Source organism: Nicotiana tabacum, chromosome 22, assembly GCF_000715075.1.
Source record: "Nicotiana tabacum cultivar K326 chromosome 22, ASM71507v2, whole genome shotgun sequence".
Classification (NCBI taxonomy): Eukaryota; Viridiplantae; Streptophyta; class Magnoliopsida; order Solanales; family Solanaceae; genus Nicotiana; species Nicotiana tabacum.
The window spans coordinates 160,504,744-160,523,211 of NC_134101.1; the positions used below are offsets into that span (position 1 = coordinate 160,504,744).

The 18,468-nt window shown below is 38.1% G+C and overlaps 1 protein-coding gene across 1 annotated transcript; it reads right to left on the reverse strand.

The window, feature by feature from the left end:
• Positions 1–17,563: 17,563 nt before the first annotated feature.
• Positions 17,564–18,218, reverse strand: LOC142176135 (uncharacterized). Its single transcript, XM_075243214.1, has 2 exons — positions 18,181–18,218; positions 17,564–18,080 (listed from the first exon to the last, which is right to left on the reverse strand). The coding sequence occupies exons 1-2, from the start codon at positions 18,216–18,218 to the stop codon at positions 17,564–17,566; spliced, it is 555 nt and encodes a 184-aa protein (XP_075099315.1).
• Positions 18,219–18,468: the final 250 nt, after the last annotated feature.

The window sequence follows — 18,468 nt, forward strand, 5'->3', positions numbered from 1 at the left end:
ACAATCCAAATGGCATTCTAGAGAAAGAGAATGTGCCATAAGGACATGTAAAGGTGGTTTTCTCTTGGTCCTCCGGGGCAATTAGAATTTGATTGTACCCCGAGTAACCATCTAGAAAGCCATAGAAAGCCCGGCCCACAAGACGATCAAGCATTTGGTCAAGGAATGGCAATGGGAAATGATCTTTTCTAGTCATCTTGTTCAGCTTCCAGTAATCTATACAAACTCTCCACCCGGTGACCGTTCTAGTGGGAATGAGCTCATTGTTGTCATTGGTCACTACGTTCATACCACCCTTCTTCGGCACACATTGCACCGGAGAAGTCCACGAACTGTCAGAAATAGGATAAACCACCCCAGCATCTAGCAACCTGATAACCTCTTTCTTCACCACCTCTTGCATTGCCTCATTTAGTCTTCGTTGATGCTCCAAGGAAGGCCTTGCATCCTCCTCCAAAATGATCTTATGCATGCAAAATGCAGGGTTTATACCCCGAATGTCCGCTAATATCCATCCAATCGCCTTTTTCCGCTTTTGAAGTGCCGCCAAAGTGGCGTCAACCTGCATGTTAGTTAAGCAAGACGAAATAATAATAGGTAAAGTAGAATTTGAACCCAAGAATTCATACCTGAGGTGTGGAGGAAATGGATTTAACTCCAACACCGGTGGCTCCTCAATCGATGGCTTTGTTGGTGGAGTTTTGCAGTTTTCAAGATCCAAAGATAGCTTCCTAGGCTCATATGACTATGAATCCATACCATGCAATGCATTCACGCACTCCACTCTACTAGCATCATCATTGACATCCATATTAAGAAGCACGGCCTCAAGGGGATCTTCAACGTGGATCATGGAACTTGTGTCATCCACTATCACAACTGTGACAATGTCCACAAATAAACACACCTACGTGCTATTGGGTTGTCATATTGATTTGCAAACATGGAATACCACCTTCTCATCCCCCACCCGGAAAGTCAACTCACCCGCTTCAACATCAACCAATGCCTTCCCCGTAGTGAGGAAAGGTCTACCAAGAATAATCGGCACTTCAAAGTCCACCTCACAATCTAATATGACAAAGTCGGCCGGCAATATAAACTTATCCACCTGGACAAGTACATCATCAATTATGCCCAAAGGTCGCTTCATCGATCGATCCTCCATTTGAAGTCTCATTGAGGTAGGTCGAGGTTGTCCAATTCCCAAATTCTTGAAGACCGAGTACGGCATCAAATTTATGCTATCCCCCAAGTCACAAAGGGCCTTTGCAAAATCCGCACTCCCAATGGTGTAAGGAATGGTGAAAGCACCAGGATCTTTAAGCTTCGAGGCCATTGAATGCACTATAGCACTAATTTGGTGAGTCATCTTTATAGTCTTACAATCCATAGAACGCTTCTTTGTGACCAAGTCTTTCATGAATTTTGCATAGACCGGCATTTGTTCAAGTGTCTCCACCAATGGCATATTAATAGATAAGCTCTTCATCATATCAATAAACTTTTTAAACTGATTATCATTCTTTCGCGAGCCTCTAAGGATAAGGTAGAGGTGGCCTTAGCAAAGGAGCCTTGGCCTTTGGTACAACCGGCTTGGGCATGTCAATAACGTGTTCCCTAGACGGGTTCATGGCATCTTGAGTCTCTACCTCAGCTTCATCATCAATATCAATCCACACATCATTGTTCACATTCTCTTCAACCACATCTTCAACACCCAAAGGTACATTATCATCACACAACTCAACATCTTCATCCATAACTTGCTTTTGGTTTGAGGCATTCACATCACCGCCTCTCCCACTTCTTGTTGTAACCGCTATCACATGATTGTTATTCCCACCCTTCGGGTTCACTACCGTATCACTTCGTAGAGCACCCTTGGGACGAGTATTCAATTCTTGAGAGATTTGGCCTAATTGCACCTCCAAGTTCCGGATAGATGTATTATGAGAAGTCAATTGGGCATAGGAATCTTGGTTCTTTTTCATCATTTGCTCGAACATGCTCTCAATTCTTCCCATATCACCTCCGGAAGAACTAGGACCTTGAGAAGGGAAAGGGGGTGGATTGCTCGGTTGTTGGTACATTGGGGGCCTTGGAAATCCCATCCCCATGTTGCCTTGGTTTCCATTGTTGTTCCACCCGCCTTGATTGTTGTTGTTGCTCCAATTATTTTTGTTCCCGTTCCAATTGCCTTGATTGTTACCTTGATTACCACAATTATTGTTTTGATTGTTGTTGTTCCAATTGCCACCACCTTGTTGTTGGCTGTTATTATTCCAATTACCGCCTCCTTGTTGTTGATTGCCCCAATTTCCTTGGGGACGCCATTATTGATTCGGAGAGTTGCCTCTATTCCCTTGGTAGTTATTGACATATTGGACCTCTTCGCTTTTATCATCATAGCACTCATTTGAATAACAACTACCATCATTGTTGTTGTCATATTGTTCACAATTACCTTGAGGTTGTTGTCCTCTTTGCCTCCTTTTCAACATAGAAACGCCTTCCATTGCATTGACTTGGCGCGGATTTTGGACTTGTTGTAATTGCACCTTTTCCAATTGATTCATAATTGTTGTAAGCTCGGCAATAGCTTGGCCATGATCGTGCAATTCCTTGTACAAATGGATGACCGTGGGGTCACCTTGGGGCACATTTGCTCGGTTTTGCCATACCGAAGAGGTGTCGGCCATTTCATCAAGTACATCACATGCCTCTTGGTAAGAAAGTTTCATAAAGTTCCCTCCGGCCATTTGGTTCACAATGCATTGATTCATGGTGTTGATGCCCCGATAAAAGGTTTGTTGAATCATAGCCTCGGTCATGTCGTTATTAGGGTACTCTTTCACCATTGTTCTATATCTTTCCCATATCTCGTGCAAAGGTTCTGTTGGCTCTTGCTTGAAGGCTAGAATTTCATCCCGAAGAGCTTCCATATGACTTGGAGAAAATAACTTGGCAATAAATTTGTCGACCAATTCATCCCATGTTGTAATAGAATGATTGGGGAGCCTTTCTAACCAATCCAATGCTTTACCCCGAAGAGAGAACGGGAAAAGCCACAATCTCAATGCATCCTCGGACACGTTTGTCTGCTTGCTACCCCAGAATGTATCCACGAACCTCTTCAAGTGCTTGTAGGCATTTTGATCGGAGGCGATCGTGAAATACCCTCTTTGCTCGAGCAAGGTCAACATAACAATTGTGATTTGAAAGTTCCCCGCCCGGATTCGTGGAGGAACAATAGCACTGGCGTATCCTTGATTTGGTAAAACTCTGGGGGCCACTCTCGGCAATGGCGGAGGAGGGTCTGGATATTGTTGTTCTCATTTGCATTTACATTGGCATTTCGGCCTCTCCGTGGAACTAGAGGTAAGACCTCATCTTGTTCTAGATCCTCTACCTCCTCTACCGCTGTCACACCTCCTTTTTCCGCCCCCGTGAGGGGTGAAAGAGTTTTTCCAATTAAAGGACAATCAAAACGGGATTTGTTTATTTATTTCAGAGTCGCCACTTGGGAGATTTAGGGTGTCCCAAGTCACCAATTTAATCCCGAATCGAGGAAAAGAATGACACTGTTTAACAGTCCGCGAACCAGAAATCCGGATAAGGAATTCTGTTAACCCGGGAGAAGGTGTTAGGCATTTCCGAATTCCGTGGTTCTAGCACGGTCGCTCAACTGTTGCATTTAGCTATTATCTGATTTTTACATGAATAACCTATGTGCTGATTCTACTTTTTACTGCTTTTACATATACATATTTATTCGAGAGAGTGAACGCCGTTTAAAGTATGTTTCCGGATTGCGCCGCATTAGATGAACCCGCAATCTTAGACACACTCTATTCAACGTTTTAGGATTTGGATTCGGGCCGCATAAAATGCCCACCCATATTTAGGAATGTAATTTACTAAAGTCGCGCTTAAAGATTCTAGCGCGTTATTATCTTTTGGGAGGGACGTGAAATTCGCTAAACGGCCCTTCCCGACTTCTAAAAAAATTTCTTAAACCTTTACTGAGGGTCCTGCAATTTTTTTTTATTATTATTTTTTATTTGTTTTTTATTTGACGAAGCTCGTCTCATTTATTTATTTATTTATTTATTAAAAGGAAGGAAAGTAACTACATTTCTATTTTTATTTGTCTCTAAATAAGAAAAATCCTGGTTAATTACATACTAAAAAACCGTAACTTATTTAATTAATAGATTACAACAGATGCTAACGAAAATTATACTTGAACTTGCAAAAATGGAAAATTGTTTCGCGCCTTATTTCATAAGCTAATGTTACTAAAAAAAGAATTATGTATATATAAAAAAACGTACAAGATTGACTAACGTTACTACAATTAGCCATTGTTAACTGTGGTGAGGTTAACTAAATGATCAAAGCTATAGACTAATTCATTAACCCTAATGGATTCGCAATTTAACTATACTAAATGCTTATTGAAACTACTCTACATTAGTGTAAGTATACTTAATAATTAATACATAAAATTATTGACTACGACCTTTATTTATTTATTTATTTATTTATTTACTTTTATTATTATTATTGGAGCTATAATGTTGACACTACCCAAACACCTTACATTTACATTTTTATCAAGTCCACAATCTATCTATGTGAGATTATTTGTAATATGAATTAATGCCAATATTGATGAGAGTATAATCACTTAAGAGGACTAATGGAAATTAGTTTTAACCATCTAAACGAAATACTAATCGGGTTTTGACTAAGTACTCTTATCTCGTTTATGGACTACTTGAATATATGCATGGAAACAAACAACTAACTAAAGATACGCGGCTTATCATGATTTACCCCATTAATCTGACAAAATTGAAAGGTTCATGTTATATCAGCGCATGACCATTTATTTGATTCCTTCTCTTTTCAGTCCAATTAAAAAAAAATTAAAACAATTCACAAAGAAAACAGCTGAATAGACGAGATTGTCTACTATCTACTTTATTGAAGCAGTTGGATTTTATTGCTGCATTTCAACTTCAAAGCTCTATCACTACAAGATTCGAATGTGTACCTGGAATTCGAATTAAAAAATAGAGAAAAGAGGTCAGGAGCAACAATGTACAGCAGTAGCACAGCAACATAATCCCACAGCAAATAACAGCAACAAAACCAGCGATAACCAGTGTAACAATGGTCAGAACCAAACTGAAAAACCCCGGAAAGCCTGACTGAAAATTTAGTAGCACTAATCGCAATCCACAGAAAGCAGTAACAAAGTTCTGATTTCAGTAGTAAAGAAAAGGACCTCACTTTCAATTTTTAGCTCTCAAAGACTGACTTTTAATTTTGAAAAATTAGCCTATTTCTCACTTTGAAGTTCTAAAAAAAATTCCTCTCCAAATTTTTCAGTCTCCTTCTCTATATCAACTCCTCCTATTTATAGGCTAGAACTAAACATTATTTATTCAAAGTTTTCACTTTCAGCCTGTATATTCCCTCCTATGTGCATCTATACACTTTTATCATTAATCTCATGCTTATTTTCTGATTTTCCACCCTTAAAGATACCAGACAGAGTGTATTCTGCACTACTAATTCCCTTTTCATTAAATAATTCATTAATTTAATTATACACTAAATATTCAACTGGCAGACTACTAACACTAAACATTTTAAATCTTTTAACACCCAAAAATACCCCTAAAAATCCCCTATTATTATTGCCTTGCCCTCACTCTTAGCAATCTGTATTTAAACCTCTCTGATTTACAATTACACCAAATCACTACACAGCTACAACCAATCCTTAAGTCAAATTCACACAAAAGATTCAAGCATCAAAACAGACCTACGAAGTGATTCATGTTGTATTCGTCCAAACAAAGCAGTCATAAACTAACTATTCGACGAAGTTGTTCAAATCGAATGTAGTTTATAACGCACACTCAAACAAACCGAAGAAAGACCTTGACCAAATAAAAAGGTCTTAAAGAAGAAGGAGAACTAATGAACAAGACAAGATTACAAAATAACACTTTAAACAAAGAATCAATAATCCGAAAAATAGAATGAACAAAACAAGATTATGAACAACACTTAAAACCAAAAAACATAAAAGAAAATAAATCAAATGAACTAAATAATCTTGAAAGAAAAGTCTGACACTTGAACGAACCCAAGTCGAACTCGGAGTTGAACTATTGGAGGTCGAACGGACGGTTTTGTGGACGTCGAAAAATGACGAAGCAGAAGCTGGTCGTTTGGCCTATGGCGGACTAGATAGAGGGACGAGGGTGTCATGAGGAGTAGCAGCGGCAGCAGCTGGGTTCGCTGCTACCATGGTCGACGTGACAGTGGCTGGGTTTGGTCGTGAGGAACAGCAACGGGTGGTGGTGAGGAGCAGCTGCGGGTGGTGGTGAGGAGCAGCTGGGCAGCGGGGTTTGGTGGTGAGCAGCAGCGGCATCAGCTGGACGACGGGGAGCAGCAGCGGCGTCGCAAGCAGTGGGGTGTTGGCGAGGAGCAGCTGGGCAGCGGGGTTTGGTTGGACGTGAAGAAGGAGCTGGTTTCAATGGAGGAAGAAGGCGAGTTACTGGTTTTTTCGGCGACGAAAAGGGTCGTTTTCTGGTGGTCGCTGAGAGGTTTGGAGGTGGGGAAGACGATGGGGGAATTGGGCTGGTTATCGCGACTGGTTTTCAGTCGTTCGAAATCCTGAAGAAGATGAAGCCTTAGGGTTTTCTTTCTAGGGTTCCTCCTTGTTTTCTTTAGGAAGAAGAAGATGAAGTCAAAGTGTTTTCTCCCTCCCTTCCAAAATCAGTCCGTGTTTTTTTTTGTATTTTCTCAAAGAATATGGACCTCACGTGTGTAGGGGTCCAAGACTTGTGTCCCCCATGCGCGGTGGGGTTCCCCGTGTGTGGTTTTCCGTCCGTGTTCCCCACGCATGTCCCCCATGTGTGGTGGACTCGGATTATTACGGGCTAGGTCCGAAAATTAGGCCTAAAAACGGGTAGTTTGAACCCAAATATTATTCTTTGTCCAGACCCGAGAATAGAACACGATGTTATTCAATTAATCCTATGCAAGCGAAATAACTACAAAAATACGACTAAAACAAACTATTTTTTTAAAATAGCTACAAAGCATAAATAAAACTATTTTTGTCATTTTCGTTTTTATATAAAGATAAAATATAAAGTACTATTTTTTGTATTTTTCAAGATTAAAATGGCTACAAAACGTTAATAACTCTTTTTTATTTTTTTTGGTAATTTTCGGAATTATACAACGATAAAAATATAAAATACTATTTCTATATTTTTAAGTTTAAAATGACTACAAAACATTAATAAAACTACATTTTTTATAATTTTCAAAATTATATAAAGTACAAAATAAGGTACTATTTTTTTTGTATTTTTTCAAATTTATGGGAAATACACAAGCTAAAATTACATATATATTTTTTGTAATTTTTCTTTTGCGAAGAATAAAGTAAAATAGTCAAAATAGCTATATTAGACTCAATTCAAATATTAACGTTTTGTAGCCCTCTTTTTTTTTCTTTTTTTTTTGATAAAACTAAAATTCTAAATTGAGCTACAAACTAAATTAACTCCAAAAATACTAATTAAACTCCTAACAACAATTATCATACACAATTAAACACCAATTAAATTAAAATTGCATAATTTGACATTAAATGCTAACAATGCAAGATATTCCTATTTTTTGTGACTTTCATTTTTGCAAAACAAACTTAATTAAATACTAAACGAAAAATGTGATATTTTTTATATTTTTATTAATTAAAACAAATAAACATGCACTCATAAAAATACAAATAATTATACAAAATACCACAAAAACAACAAAAATTGCACACAAAGGAAAATTGTTTTATTTTGAATTTTTGGGAGTAATTCTTTCATAGGGAAAAAATCACGTGCTTACACCCGCTATCACATTGCCGAGAGGGTCATTTGCATTAAGAGCCATTTGTACCTAATTGATCGACACAAATAAAATTAGTAAACAAGAAGGAAAGAGAAACAAAACACAAAACTAAATAAACAGATAGTGAACACCGTAAGCTCCCCGGCAACGGCGCCAAAAAGTGATCGCTGTCAACTCGACGCTACACTAAGGTAGGAAGAGCGGGTCGCAATAGCTTTTACCCGATATGTGGGTCGAGATCGATTTCCTCAGGGAGCTAGTAGTGGAGTTGGATTGTCTATCTAGCCTTGAGATATGTTTTGTACTCCTAATGTCACTTCAAACATTTTTGGGTTTTCGAATTATAACTATTTTTATAAAACTATTGATTAACACTAAATTATGCTACGAGAATATTGCTAAGTTGTATCTAATGGGAAGAAAGGCACTAGGGTCTTGACACTACCTAGGTGGCTAATTGACGGGTAGATATTACTAAGGTTCGATTGACATAATTGGGGCTTATGCTATGACCGTTGCACAATTTTACCTACTCTCACACCTCTCGGTAGAGAGAGTGATTTTGCCCAATTGACTCTCGAGATACCAAATGGGTAGGCAAATTACACCAAGAAACTAGGGTTCAAGTAGGGTAATTACTCTCTCGAGGTTTAACCCGTTAATTGGAACTATCATTTCTCATGAGTCCATCCCAATTCCTTGTTGGGTCAATTTTGGGGTCATAGGCTCTCTTTCTCAAGAAGATTTAAATCCACAAAGCTTGAATTAGTGTTTGCAACCACCAATTCTAGATTAAAACATAAAATCAACATCAAATAGCAAACACCCACAGTCAATCTAACACTAGATGGCAACACCCATCAATTACCCACACTAGGGTTGAGCCACAACCCTAGCTAATGGGTTTAGCTACTCATGCTAGATAAAGAAATTGAAGAAATAGATGAAGAACTAAACATATTAATTAATTGCTAAAATTAAACTACAAGAATCTATCGTAAATGTAAAGCAAAAGTGCCAAAAATGGCTACAAATCGTTCTCAGGAGCACAGCTCACGTCTGAATACAAAAGATTACCAAAAAATGGTAAAATATTCTATTTATATTAGGCTGGAAAAACTGGACAAAAATACCCCTGCGGGTCAGTGGGAGCTGCACTAAATGGACCGCCGCCACACTGGGTTCTTTGACTTTGACTTGTGCTTCTCTGAACATGGACTCCGCGGACCGCGTAGAATGGACTGCGGCCACAGAGGGAGCTGGCGCGGTCCGCGCAATCACGACCGCGGACCGCATGGCGTTGGCTTTGCAAACTTTCATCTCTCTGAATCTCATGACCGCGGACCGCACAAAAGAGTAGTGTGGCCGTGGAGCCTTCACCGCGGACTGCGAGATGTGTACCGCTGCCGCGTTGAGTCTAGCCTGGTTTACCAACTCTCTGAACCACCTAGTGCGGCCGCATTCAACTTTGCGCGGTCTGCACTAGGCCTTCTTTCCTTAGATTTCTTGGTCTTTGATACTTGAGCAAGTTTCACTCCTTTTTGAGCCGATCTTTAATATTTTGTCACTTTGTCGATCAGACCTGCAATCAAGCACAACTTATGAGCCTTTTAGTACTATTTTGTAACAATATATGATCAAAGCATAGGCAAGTAGGGGCATAAAACATGTTAAAATCCTAACTTATCACACATGCGTGAACAGTAAACCCGAAAAAATTTTGGACAGAATGTAACTTCTTTCTACCAAATTGGAGCTCGGGGAGAGGCGATTTTCGGGAGATTTTTAGAGAAAACAATGGGGTAAGTATTCTTAACTTAATTTTGGTTAGATTACCCGAATCTATTACTAGTTTTGGCATTAAATCTGTGAATTTAGTTGGAAGAGTTTGAAAATACTCTCGGATAGATTTGAGGACTTGAGGGTCGAAATGTTATCGAAATTTAGTAATTTTGGTATGGTTAGACTCGTGATTGGATGGGGGTTCATATTTCGTAATCTTTGTCGGGTTCCAAGACGTGGGCCCCATGGGCGAATTTTTAGTGCAATTTCGGATTTTTAATGAAAAATGTAGAATTCCATGTGGAATTAATTCCTATATTTATTGACTGAATCAAATTATTGTAGCTAGATTCGAGGCATTTGGAGGTCGATTTGAGAGGAAAGGGCATTGCGGAGTAGGATTTTGCACGAATTGAGGTAAGTAACGGTTATAAATCTGGTCCTGAGGGTACGAAACCCCGGACATTGTGTCGGATGACTATTTTGGAGGTGACGCACATGCTAGGTGACGGGCATGTAGGCGTGCACCATAGGGATTGTGACTTGGTCCGTCCCGTGAGACTGTGGAATTAATTGGCCTACTGTTTAATACATGTTCCCTCTGTTTTCATAGAAATTGACTGTACTTCATGTTAGAAATCATGTTTAGGCCTTATGTGATCACTGTTGAGACCTGCGACGTCGTGTACTTGCTGAATTAGCTGCTAATTGTTGTTTTGTAGTCAGTCATAACTTTTCTTGCTTATTATGCCTCCGTCTGTTACTGTTCGTTGTTGATATATGATATTACTTATGTTTGGGCCAGTTAAATGATTTCTGAGAGCCCAAGAGACTGGAGAGATTGATGACTAAGTGAGGCCAAGGGCTTAAGTGTGAGGTTGTTGATACAGTAGCATGTGAGTTGTCCGTGCAGCACGTGAGTCGTCCGTGCGGATCCAGATATTATTATAGCACGTGAGTTGTCCATGTAGCACGTGAGTTATCCATGCGGATCCAGATATTATTATAGCACGTGAGTTGTCCGTGTAGTGTATAGCGCTTGGGTTGAAGGAGCCCCTCCGGAGTCTGCACACCCCCAGTGAACGCAATCGACTATATATATATGGATCGGGCTCCACACCGCAGCGGTTATTATGAGGTACCTGCTGAGTGTGAGTGCTGATTGATGAGAGTTGAGTCATGAGGGACTGAGAGGTTTGCCCGAGGGGCTATATATACATACATACGAGTGATGTTTTGCCCGGGGGGCTTGTTTTGTGAAATTTCTGTCTTCACTCATCTTCATACTGAGCCTCTATTAAAAATGTTAAACAAATGTTTTGAACAACTTTCATTGGAACTGGAGTTTTTTTTTGCGAGATGTTTGGAATTAAATTACTGATTTGGTTTTGTTATTTCCACTGAGATTTTTAAATTATGAGATGAGCTGAGTAACTGTTGCCTTGAGGGGCTGTATTTGTTTTCAGTTAATTGCTGCACTTAGTTGCTATTTATCCTTGTCGTACATATTTATAGAGTATTTGATATCTGGTTTATTTGAGTACGCACTGATGAAACTTAAACGGTTAAATTGAAAGTATGGCTATTCTTATTGAAAGTTATTGAGATAACTGTATTTGCATAGCTCGTCACTACTTCTCAGTTCCTTATTTATTTTTGTTACTTACTAAGTTGGTATACTCACGTTACCCCCTGTACCTCGTGTACAGATCTAGAAACTTCTGGTCATGGTGGTTGTTGATTGAGGAGTCAGACGCAGGAGACTATTGAGGTAGCCGCATGGCGTTCGCTGACCTTGACTCTCCTTTCCTTTTATATTCTACTATTTTATATTTTCAGATAGTGTTTATCAGTCAGATGTTGTTATCATTTAGATGCTCATGCACTCAGTGATACCGGGTTTTACGGATGGATTGTACAGTAATTTTGCAGTTATATTCTATTTTTTTTAAAAAAGGATTTCTTTAATATTAACTGCTTCCGCCTTTATTTAAAAGTTCTATTGTGTTGAGATGTCGAGTTGAGGCTTGCCTAGTTCCACGATAGGCGCCATCACGACAGGTGAGATTTTGGGTCGTGACATATACCCATCAAAACTCTTTTCCTTCTCCAATATGAGACAATATCCCTTTGTCAAAGAAGGAAATTCAAAAATTTTATTTTTTCCTCCCTTTCCCATTCACTCTACTTTCAGCTCTAACAAGCTTAAAATCCAACATAATGTTATTTGACTATTGAGTTATCAGTTTGGTTTCGGTTTGCCGAATTTTATTAATGGTTTAACCGATAGCCCAATAAGCTATAACAAAATTATAATTTTACTCATTAAATATATAAAGCCACCTTATGGATTCATTCTTTCAATTCTCTCGCCAGTTATTCTTCATCTTCAGACCTTAATCCTTAGAGTAAGTTTTAAACTTTTCTGAATTTCTCATCTTAATCTAATCTTCAATTAAGATTTTTAATTTTAAACTTTAAAAAATTAATTGTTTAGATTTTTGGTTTTTTCTATTTATTTCTTTTGTTGCATTGATTCTTTAGTATTTACAAGATTAGAATTTTTTTTTTTGTGAATTATGTCCGCCTACAGTGAGATAATTAACAAGATTAGATTGTTGAATGTCTTATTCCTTACTCCGACGAACTTATAACTTTAAAAGTTGAGATCATTCATTGTTTTCAAATGCAAATAATTTTTTTTTCTAAAGTTAAGATTTAATCGCTCTTTTCTTAAGAACAAAATTCAATTCCTTTCTCTTAACAGTATGATCACGATTTTTTTAATAAAAAAATGAACTTTTGGATGCTTTTTATTATTATCGGGTAAACCGATAACCGAACTGATAAGGATCGATAACCGTCTAACCAATACCCGATACCTGATATCTTATCGATTTGGTTATCGCTTTAACATATTTATAAATCGATAATCAATTTGTTGAACTGATAGCATTCACAATCGAACCAAAGCAACCAATGACCACCCTTACTTAGTGTAAAGGATTAAATGATGCACCGATTATTGGGTCGGGTACTATAAAAATGTAGATATTCTCACATCGGATGAGATGGGGTCATTGGTCTCATTATATGGTCTTGAGCAATCCACCTCTTGAGCTAGCTTCTGGGATTTAGCTAAGCCCAAAGTCCATTTTTCTAATATGGTATGAGAGTCAGCTTCGCCCCATATTATATTATCGAAGCTCCAAATATTCAATTCTAGGCATGCGGGATGTGTTGATGTTCCCATATCGAATGGGGATGGGATCATTGGTCTCCTTATATTATTTTGGACAATCCTCACTTCTTGAGCTATTTGGGATTTAGCTACGCACAAGGCCCATTTCTTTAACAATACCTATATTGAAAAATATTAACCAAGAAAACAATGGATGAAGGCCTAAAATATATTAAAAATTCTTTTTTGAAAGAGATATTTGCTCATCCTCAAGATTGTTATTAGATTAATTGTAAATAGCTCTAGTGAATATAACAAGTCTTTAAATTTCTATACTAAGCAAATAATAGAGAATTTTTTCTCCACAAAGCAAGAACTATCGACTTGATCTTTTATATATAGAAGAAATAAATTTAGAGAAAGGTAGGTATTACAAGAGGAAAAGGTTGTTTTTGTTAGAATTTGTTTCAAAATGGAAGACCAGTTATAGTTATATAGACTGTCAAAAGGTTGCCATGAGAGCAATCATGTTTGAGCTAGACGCGGCTGGATGAGAGAAGAAAACAGTTGGACAAAATGAATATTTTTGTATTAATCGTATAGCTACAATATTAATACACTTGTACTAACCGACTAAAACTATCTTATGTACAAATTGCATAACTACCCCTAACTAATATTGTAACTACTTAACCAACTTAATGTCTATATCCTCAACACTCTACCTCAAGTTGTGTAGTGTCAACAAGTTGAACATTCTCACCTTGGATAACAGGAAATCATGTAGTGCTTTCCCTAGTCCTTTTGTTAACACATCTGCTATCTGCAAGTCTGTGGAAATGTGTTCTATTATTCTATTTGGATGAGGCCTTGCTGTATTTTTTCTCAAAAGGAATGAAAGTTTATCTCGATATGTTTGGTTCTCATGATAAATGGGAATTGCAGCAATTTGAATTGTTGCTTTACTGTCACAATGCAGTTTCACTGGTAGCTTCAAGTCCACATTCAACTCCTTGAACAATCCTGCCAACCAAACTATTTATGCAAGTGTATTGGCCATACTCATGTACTCTACTTCTGCATAACTCCTTGATATTGTACTTTGTTTCTTAGATTTCAAAGAAATGAGGGAATCACCCAACTTTACCACAAATTCACTTACTAATTTTCTAGTCATTGGACATGTGGCCCAGTCTGCATCACAGTGGACTTTGAGTTGTTTGGATGGTTTAGAAGGCAACAGAATTCTCAATCCTGGTGCATTCTTCAAATATCTCACAACCCTCAGTGCTCCTTTTATGTGTGACCTCTTTGGTTTATGCACGAATTGGCTTAAATTCTGAACAACATAACTGATATCTAGCCTTGTCATAGTTAGGAACAGTAGTTTCCCAACTAATTTATGGTAGCTACTTGGATCATTTAGCAACTCATCATCATTCAGATTTTGGTTAAACTCTACACTAGTGAGCCTTTGACTTGTGTGTAATGGTGTGCAAGCTGGCTTGGATCCTATGAATTCAAGTTCAGTGATGAGCTCAAGAGTAAACTTCTTTTAACTGACTAGAATATCATGCATGTTCCTAGAAATTTCAAGACCAAGGAAGTATCTCATCTTCCCCAGGTCCTTGATCTTGAAATGATGTTGGAGCATGTTTTTAGCCTCTTGTACCAACTAAGAAGAAGAGCATGTGATTAAGAGGTCATCTATATAGATAAGGATTATGACCAAGTTAGAACCAGATTTCCTACTAAAGCATGAGTAGTCAAGATGACTCTACACAAAACCTAAGGATGATAAAGTCTCACTTAGCTTTAAATTCTACTGTCTAGATGCCTTTTTTAGGCCATACAGTGATTTTTGAAGCTTACAAACTTTAAGAGGCTCCCTCTCACCTAGAAGACTAGGAGGAAGAGTCATATATACTTCCTTCATCAGATAACCTTGAAGGAATGCATTAAAGACATCCATTTGGTGTAACTTCCAACCATTCATAGCAGTTAGTGACAATACAATCCTCCTTGTGACCATCTTCACTACAGGAGAAAAGGTCTCTTGATAGTCAAGACCCTCCGTTGATGTGTATACTTTGGCTACCAAACAAGCCTTATATCTTTTCACCTCTCCTCTAACATTATACTTTACTTTATATACCTATTTACACTGTATAGCCTTTTTTCCGCTGGTAAGGGAACCATACTCCATGTGTGGTTATCCTGCAAAGCCTGCAACTCTTGATCCATTGTAGCTATCCATTTTGGATCCTAGAAAGATTCAACATATGATGTAGGTCGTGCAACAGCTGAGAAGTTACATAGTACCTTGAATAATATGGGGACGGTGAGGCATAGGACATATAGGCAGACATAGGATAGCTAGATCTCAAAGCAGCCGAAGGACCAGGTCTTGGCACTCCATGCACAAATCCATTCAGTTAGGTAGGTGGTTTAGAGGTTCTAGTAGACTTTCTTGGACCTTTTTCTGGTATGCCAAATGAAGGTGGCATAGATATGGGAGGAACTAGCACTTCATAAGGAGAAGAAGCCTGCATCTCTGAGGCTTTAGGAGATGCAATAAGAGGTCCAAGAGATGTAAAAGCTGCAGCTTTTGAACCAGTATCTGCCTCTGAACCTTCTGGATTAGGATCTATAATGAAGGCATCGTCATCATCAACAAACTGCTCAATAATAGGTTCCTTAGTTGTGGATGTTTCTGCCTTGAAAGGAAACATGTACCCTTTGAAGGACATATCCCTGCTCATAAAAAAGGTTTTATTAGTGAGGCTATACAACTTATGGCCCTTTTGAGTAGACGAATACCCCATATGGACTGCTGGCTCTACTCTAACTCCAAATTTATCACTTCTATTAATGACACTGGCATAACATAAGCTCCCTAGCACCCTGAGATGATGCAATTTAGGTTGTCTGACATAGAACACTTCAAAAGGAAACTTCCATGTTAGGGCAGTCAATGGTATTTTGTTAATCAAATAGACTGTATTTTTGCATATAAAGGACCCAGAATTTCAGAGGAATACTTCCCTGAAACTTGATGGCTCTGGCAACTTCAAGAATCTGTATGTGTTTCCTCTCCACCAATCCATTTTGCTGAGGTGTGTAAACACAGGAGCTTTGATGAACAACACCTATAACCTTAAACAAGTCTGTGCAATGATAATTTAAGGACTTTGTCCCATTATCTGACCTGAACACTTTGATTGCACTATTAAACTTAAGTCTTTATAAGAGACATGAAATCCTTCATTATAATAGGTACATCACTTTTGAGCTTAATCAAAAATATCCAAACCATCCTACTATAGTCATCTACCAAAGTGAGAAATTATCTATTCCCATCATAGGTAGGTATTTTATAAAGACCACATACATATTCATGTATCAAATCAAATGCTATAGAAGTTGTACTAGTGCTTTGTGGAAAATGAAATCTTGTTTGAATCCTTTTTGCTTTGCTGGGGCAAATAGTGTTGCTATGCAACTTATTATGCTTTACTATATGCATTTGTTGTAGAACTTTGTGAGGTATATGTCCAACTCTCCTATGCCACAACTCTTCTTCATTCGTCACACGTAGTGCTGCTGAAGCTTGTATCCTGTCCTTGTCATTGTGAGACCAATGATAGAGTTCTCCTTTCAACCTACCAGTCCCGTTCACCTTCCTAGTGTGAAGGTTCTATATAAGATAGAAATCAAGAAAGAATAGCATACGTCAATTAAATTCCCTATTTAATTTTGATACTAACAGTAGATTATGCTTAAAGCCTGGGATACACAGTATATTAGACATGACTCCTTGATCTAACTTAGACCTTCCTACACAATAAATGGCCAAGCTATCCCCATTTGGCAGATGAAATTTTCCACCATCACATTTAGTCTACTTTTAATCTCAGAAATCATTTTAGAATTTGAAACCATGTAGTATGTTGCACCTGTATCTACTATCCATTTATCATGTTATGCTTTACTTTCAGTAGAATTAGTTACAGTAGCTACATTTGCAAGCACAAAAGGACCAGTTATATCTGCTGCATTAGTTGATGGTTCAGGTGCATTATCCTTATGAAGCATTTTCAGGATCTGGTCATAGTGGTTTCGGGGTAAATGGCATCTTCAATCCAGCTGCATATGCCTGAGGTCTATTGTTATTTGTACTTCCATAAATAGCAGGCAATCTTGTATACCCTACCTTGTTGTGATAACCACCAAGACCAGGTGGTCTTATAGCTCCATGACTTGCGTGCCGTATGTTCCCCATGTTTTGATGTTATGATGCAGAATTACTAAAATGCACTGAGTTTGCAACCTTCTTCCTCCTCCCTTTGAAATTTGCTGGACACCCAATCAACTGATAGTAATTCTCCTTATTGTGTCCTTTCATTTTACAATACTCAAATTGTATATCGAAAGTCCTTCTAGGTTTCTGAATATGAGATCCTTTGGTACTCCAAAGAGCAGTGATATCATTACCCTCAACTAGTGAATTGAAACCTGCAGAATTGTGCCCTGACGAACCACCTCTTTAAGTCTCATCTTCAATAGCCATAGCATATGCTTGATTCAGAGTGGGTTCAATAGACTTCATGAGATTTGTCGTCTTGCCTGACTATACGAGTCATTCGGACCTCCTAGAAATTAAAATAACCTCTGCTGAATTAGGTGATCAACGTGGTCCTTAACAGAGTTTGGAGGTGGCATTATTGCATCAAACTCTCCCCACAACTCCTTCAATTTTGTGGAATATGTAAAAACATAATCAGTACCTAGAGAAATTATTGTAATTTCCCTATGCAGCTGATAGATCCTCATGTGATTAACTTTGTCAAACCTTTCTCGAAGGTCCTCCCATACTGCTTGTGGATTTGATGCATACACTATACCACTGAGTAGATCTGGTGAAATAGTGTTCATAATCAATGAAAGGACTATAGCATTACATATTTCCCATTCCTCATGCAATGCTATCGGAAACGAAGCCTTAGTGTATTTACCGGTAACAAACCATAGCTTTCGCTTGGCCTGGAGTGCAATCCTCATCGATCTTCGCCACAAGCCATAGTTCTCAGATCCCTTGAGCTGAACTAGAATTAGCACTGAGCTTGGGGATGAACGAACAAAGGATGTGTGTGATCGATTTTGTTTTCCCCCATTCCTTAAATGAAAAAAAATCTAATCACAAAAATAAATTGCAAATGTCGGATTTTGAGAAATCAGCTATTTTCTAACTGAGCACTAGCTCTGTAATTGAGCACCTGAGAAGCATATGCAGATCTCCTCGCTCTGATACCATGTCAAAAAGTTGTCATGAGAGTACTCATGCTTGAGCTAGACGCAGCTGGAAGAGAGAAGAGAACAATTGCGCAAAATGAATACTATTGTGTTGATCGTATGGCTACAGTATTAATACACTTATACTGACCGAATAAAACTAACTCATACAAATTACGTAATTATCCTTTACTAACATTGTAGCTACTTAACCAACTTAATGTCTATATCCTCAATACAAACAAAGGTATTTACAAAATTAGTGAAAGGAT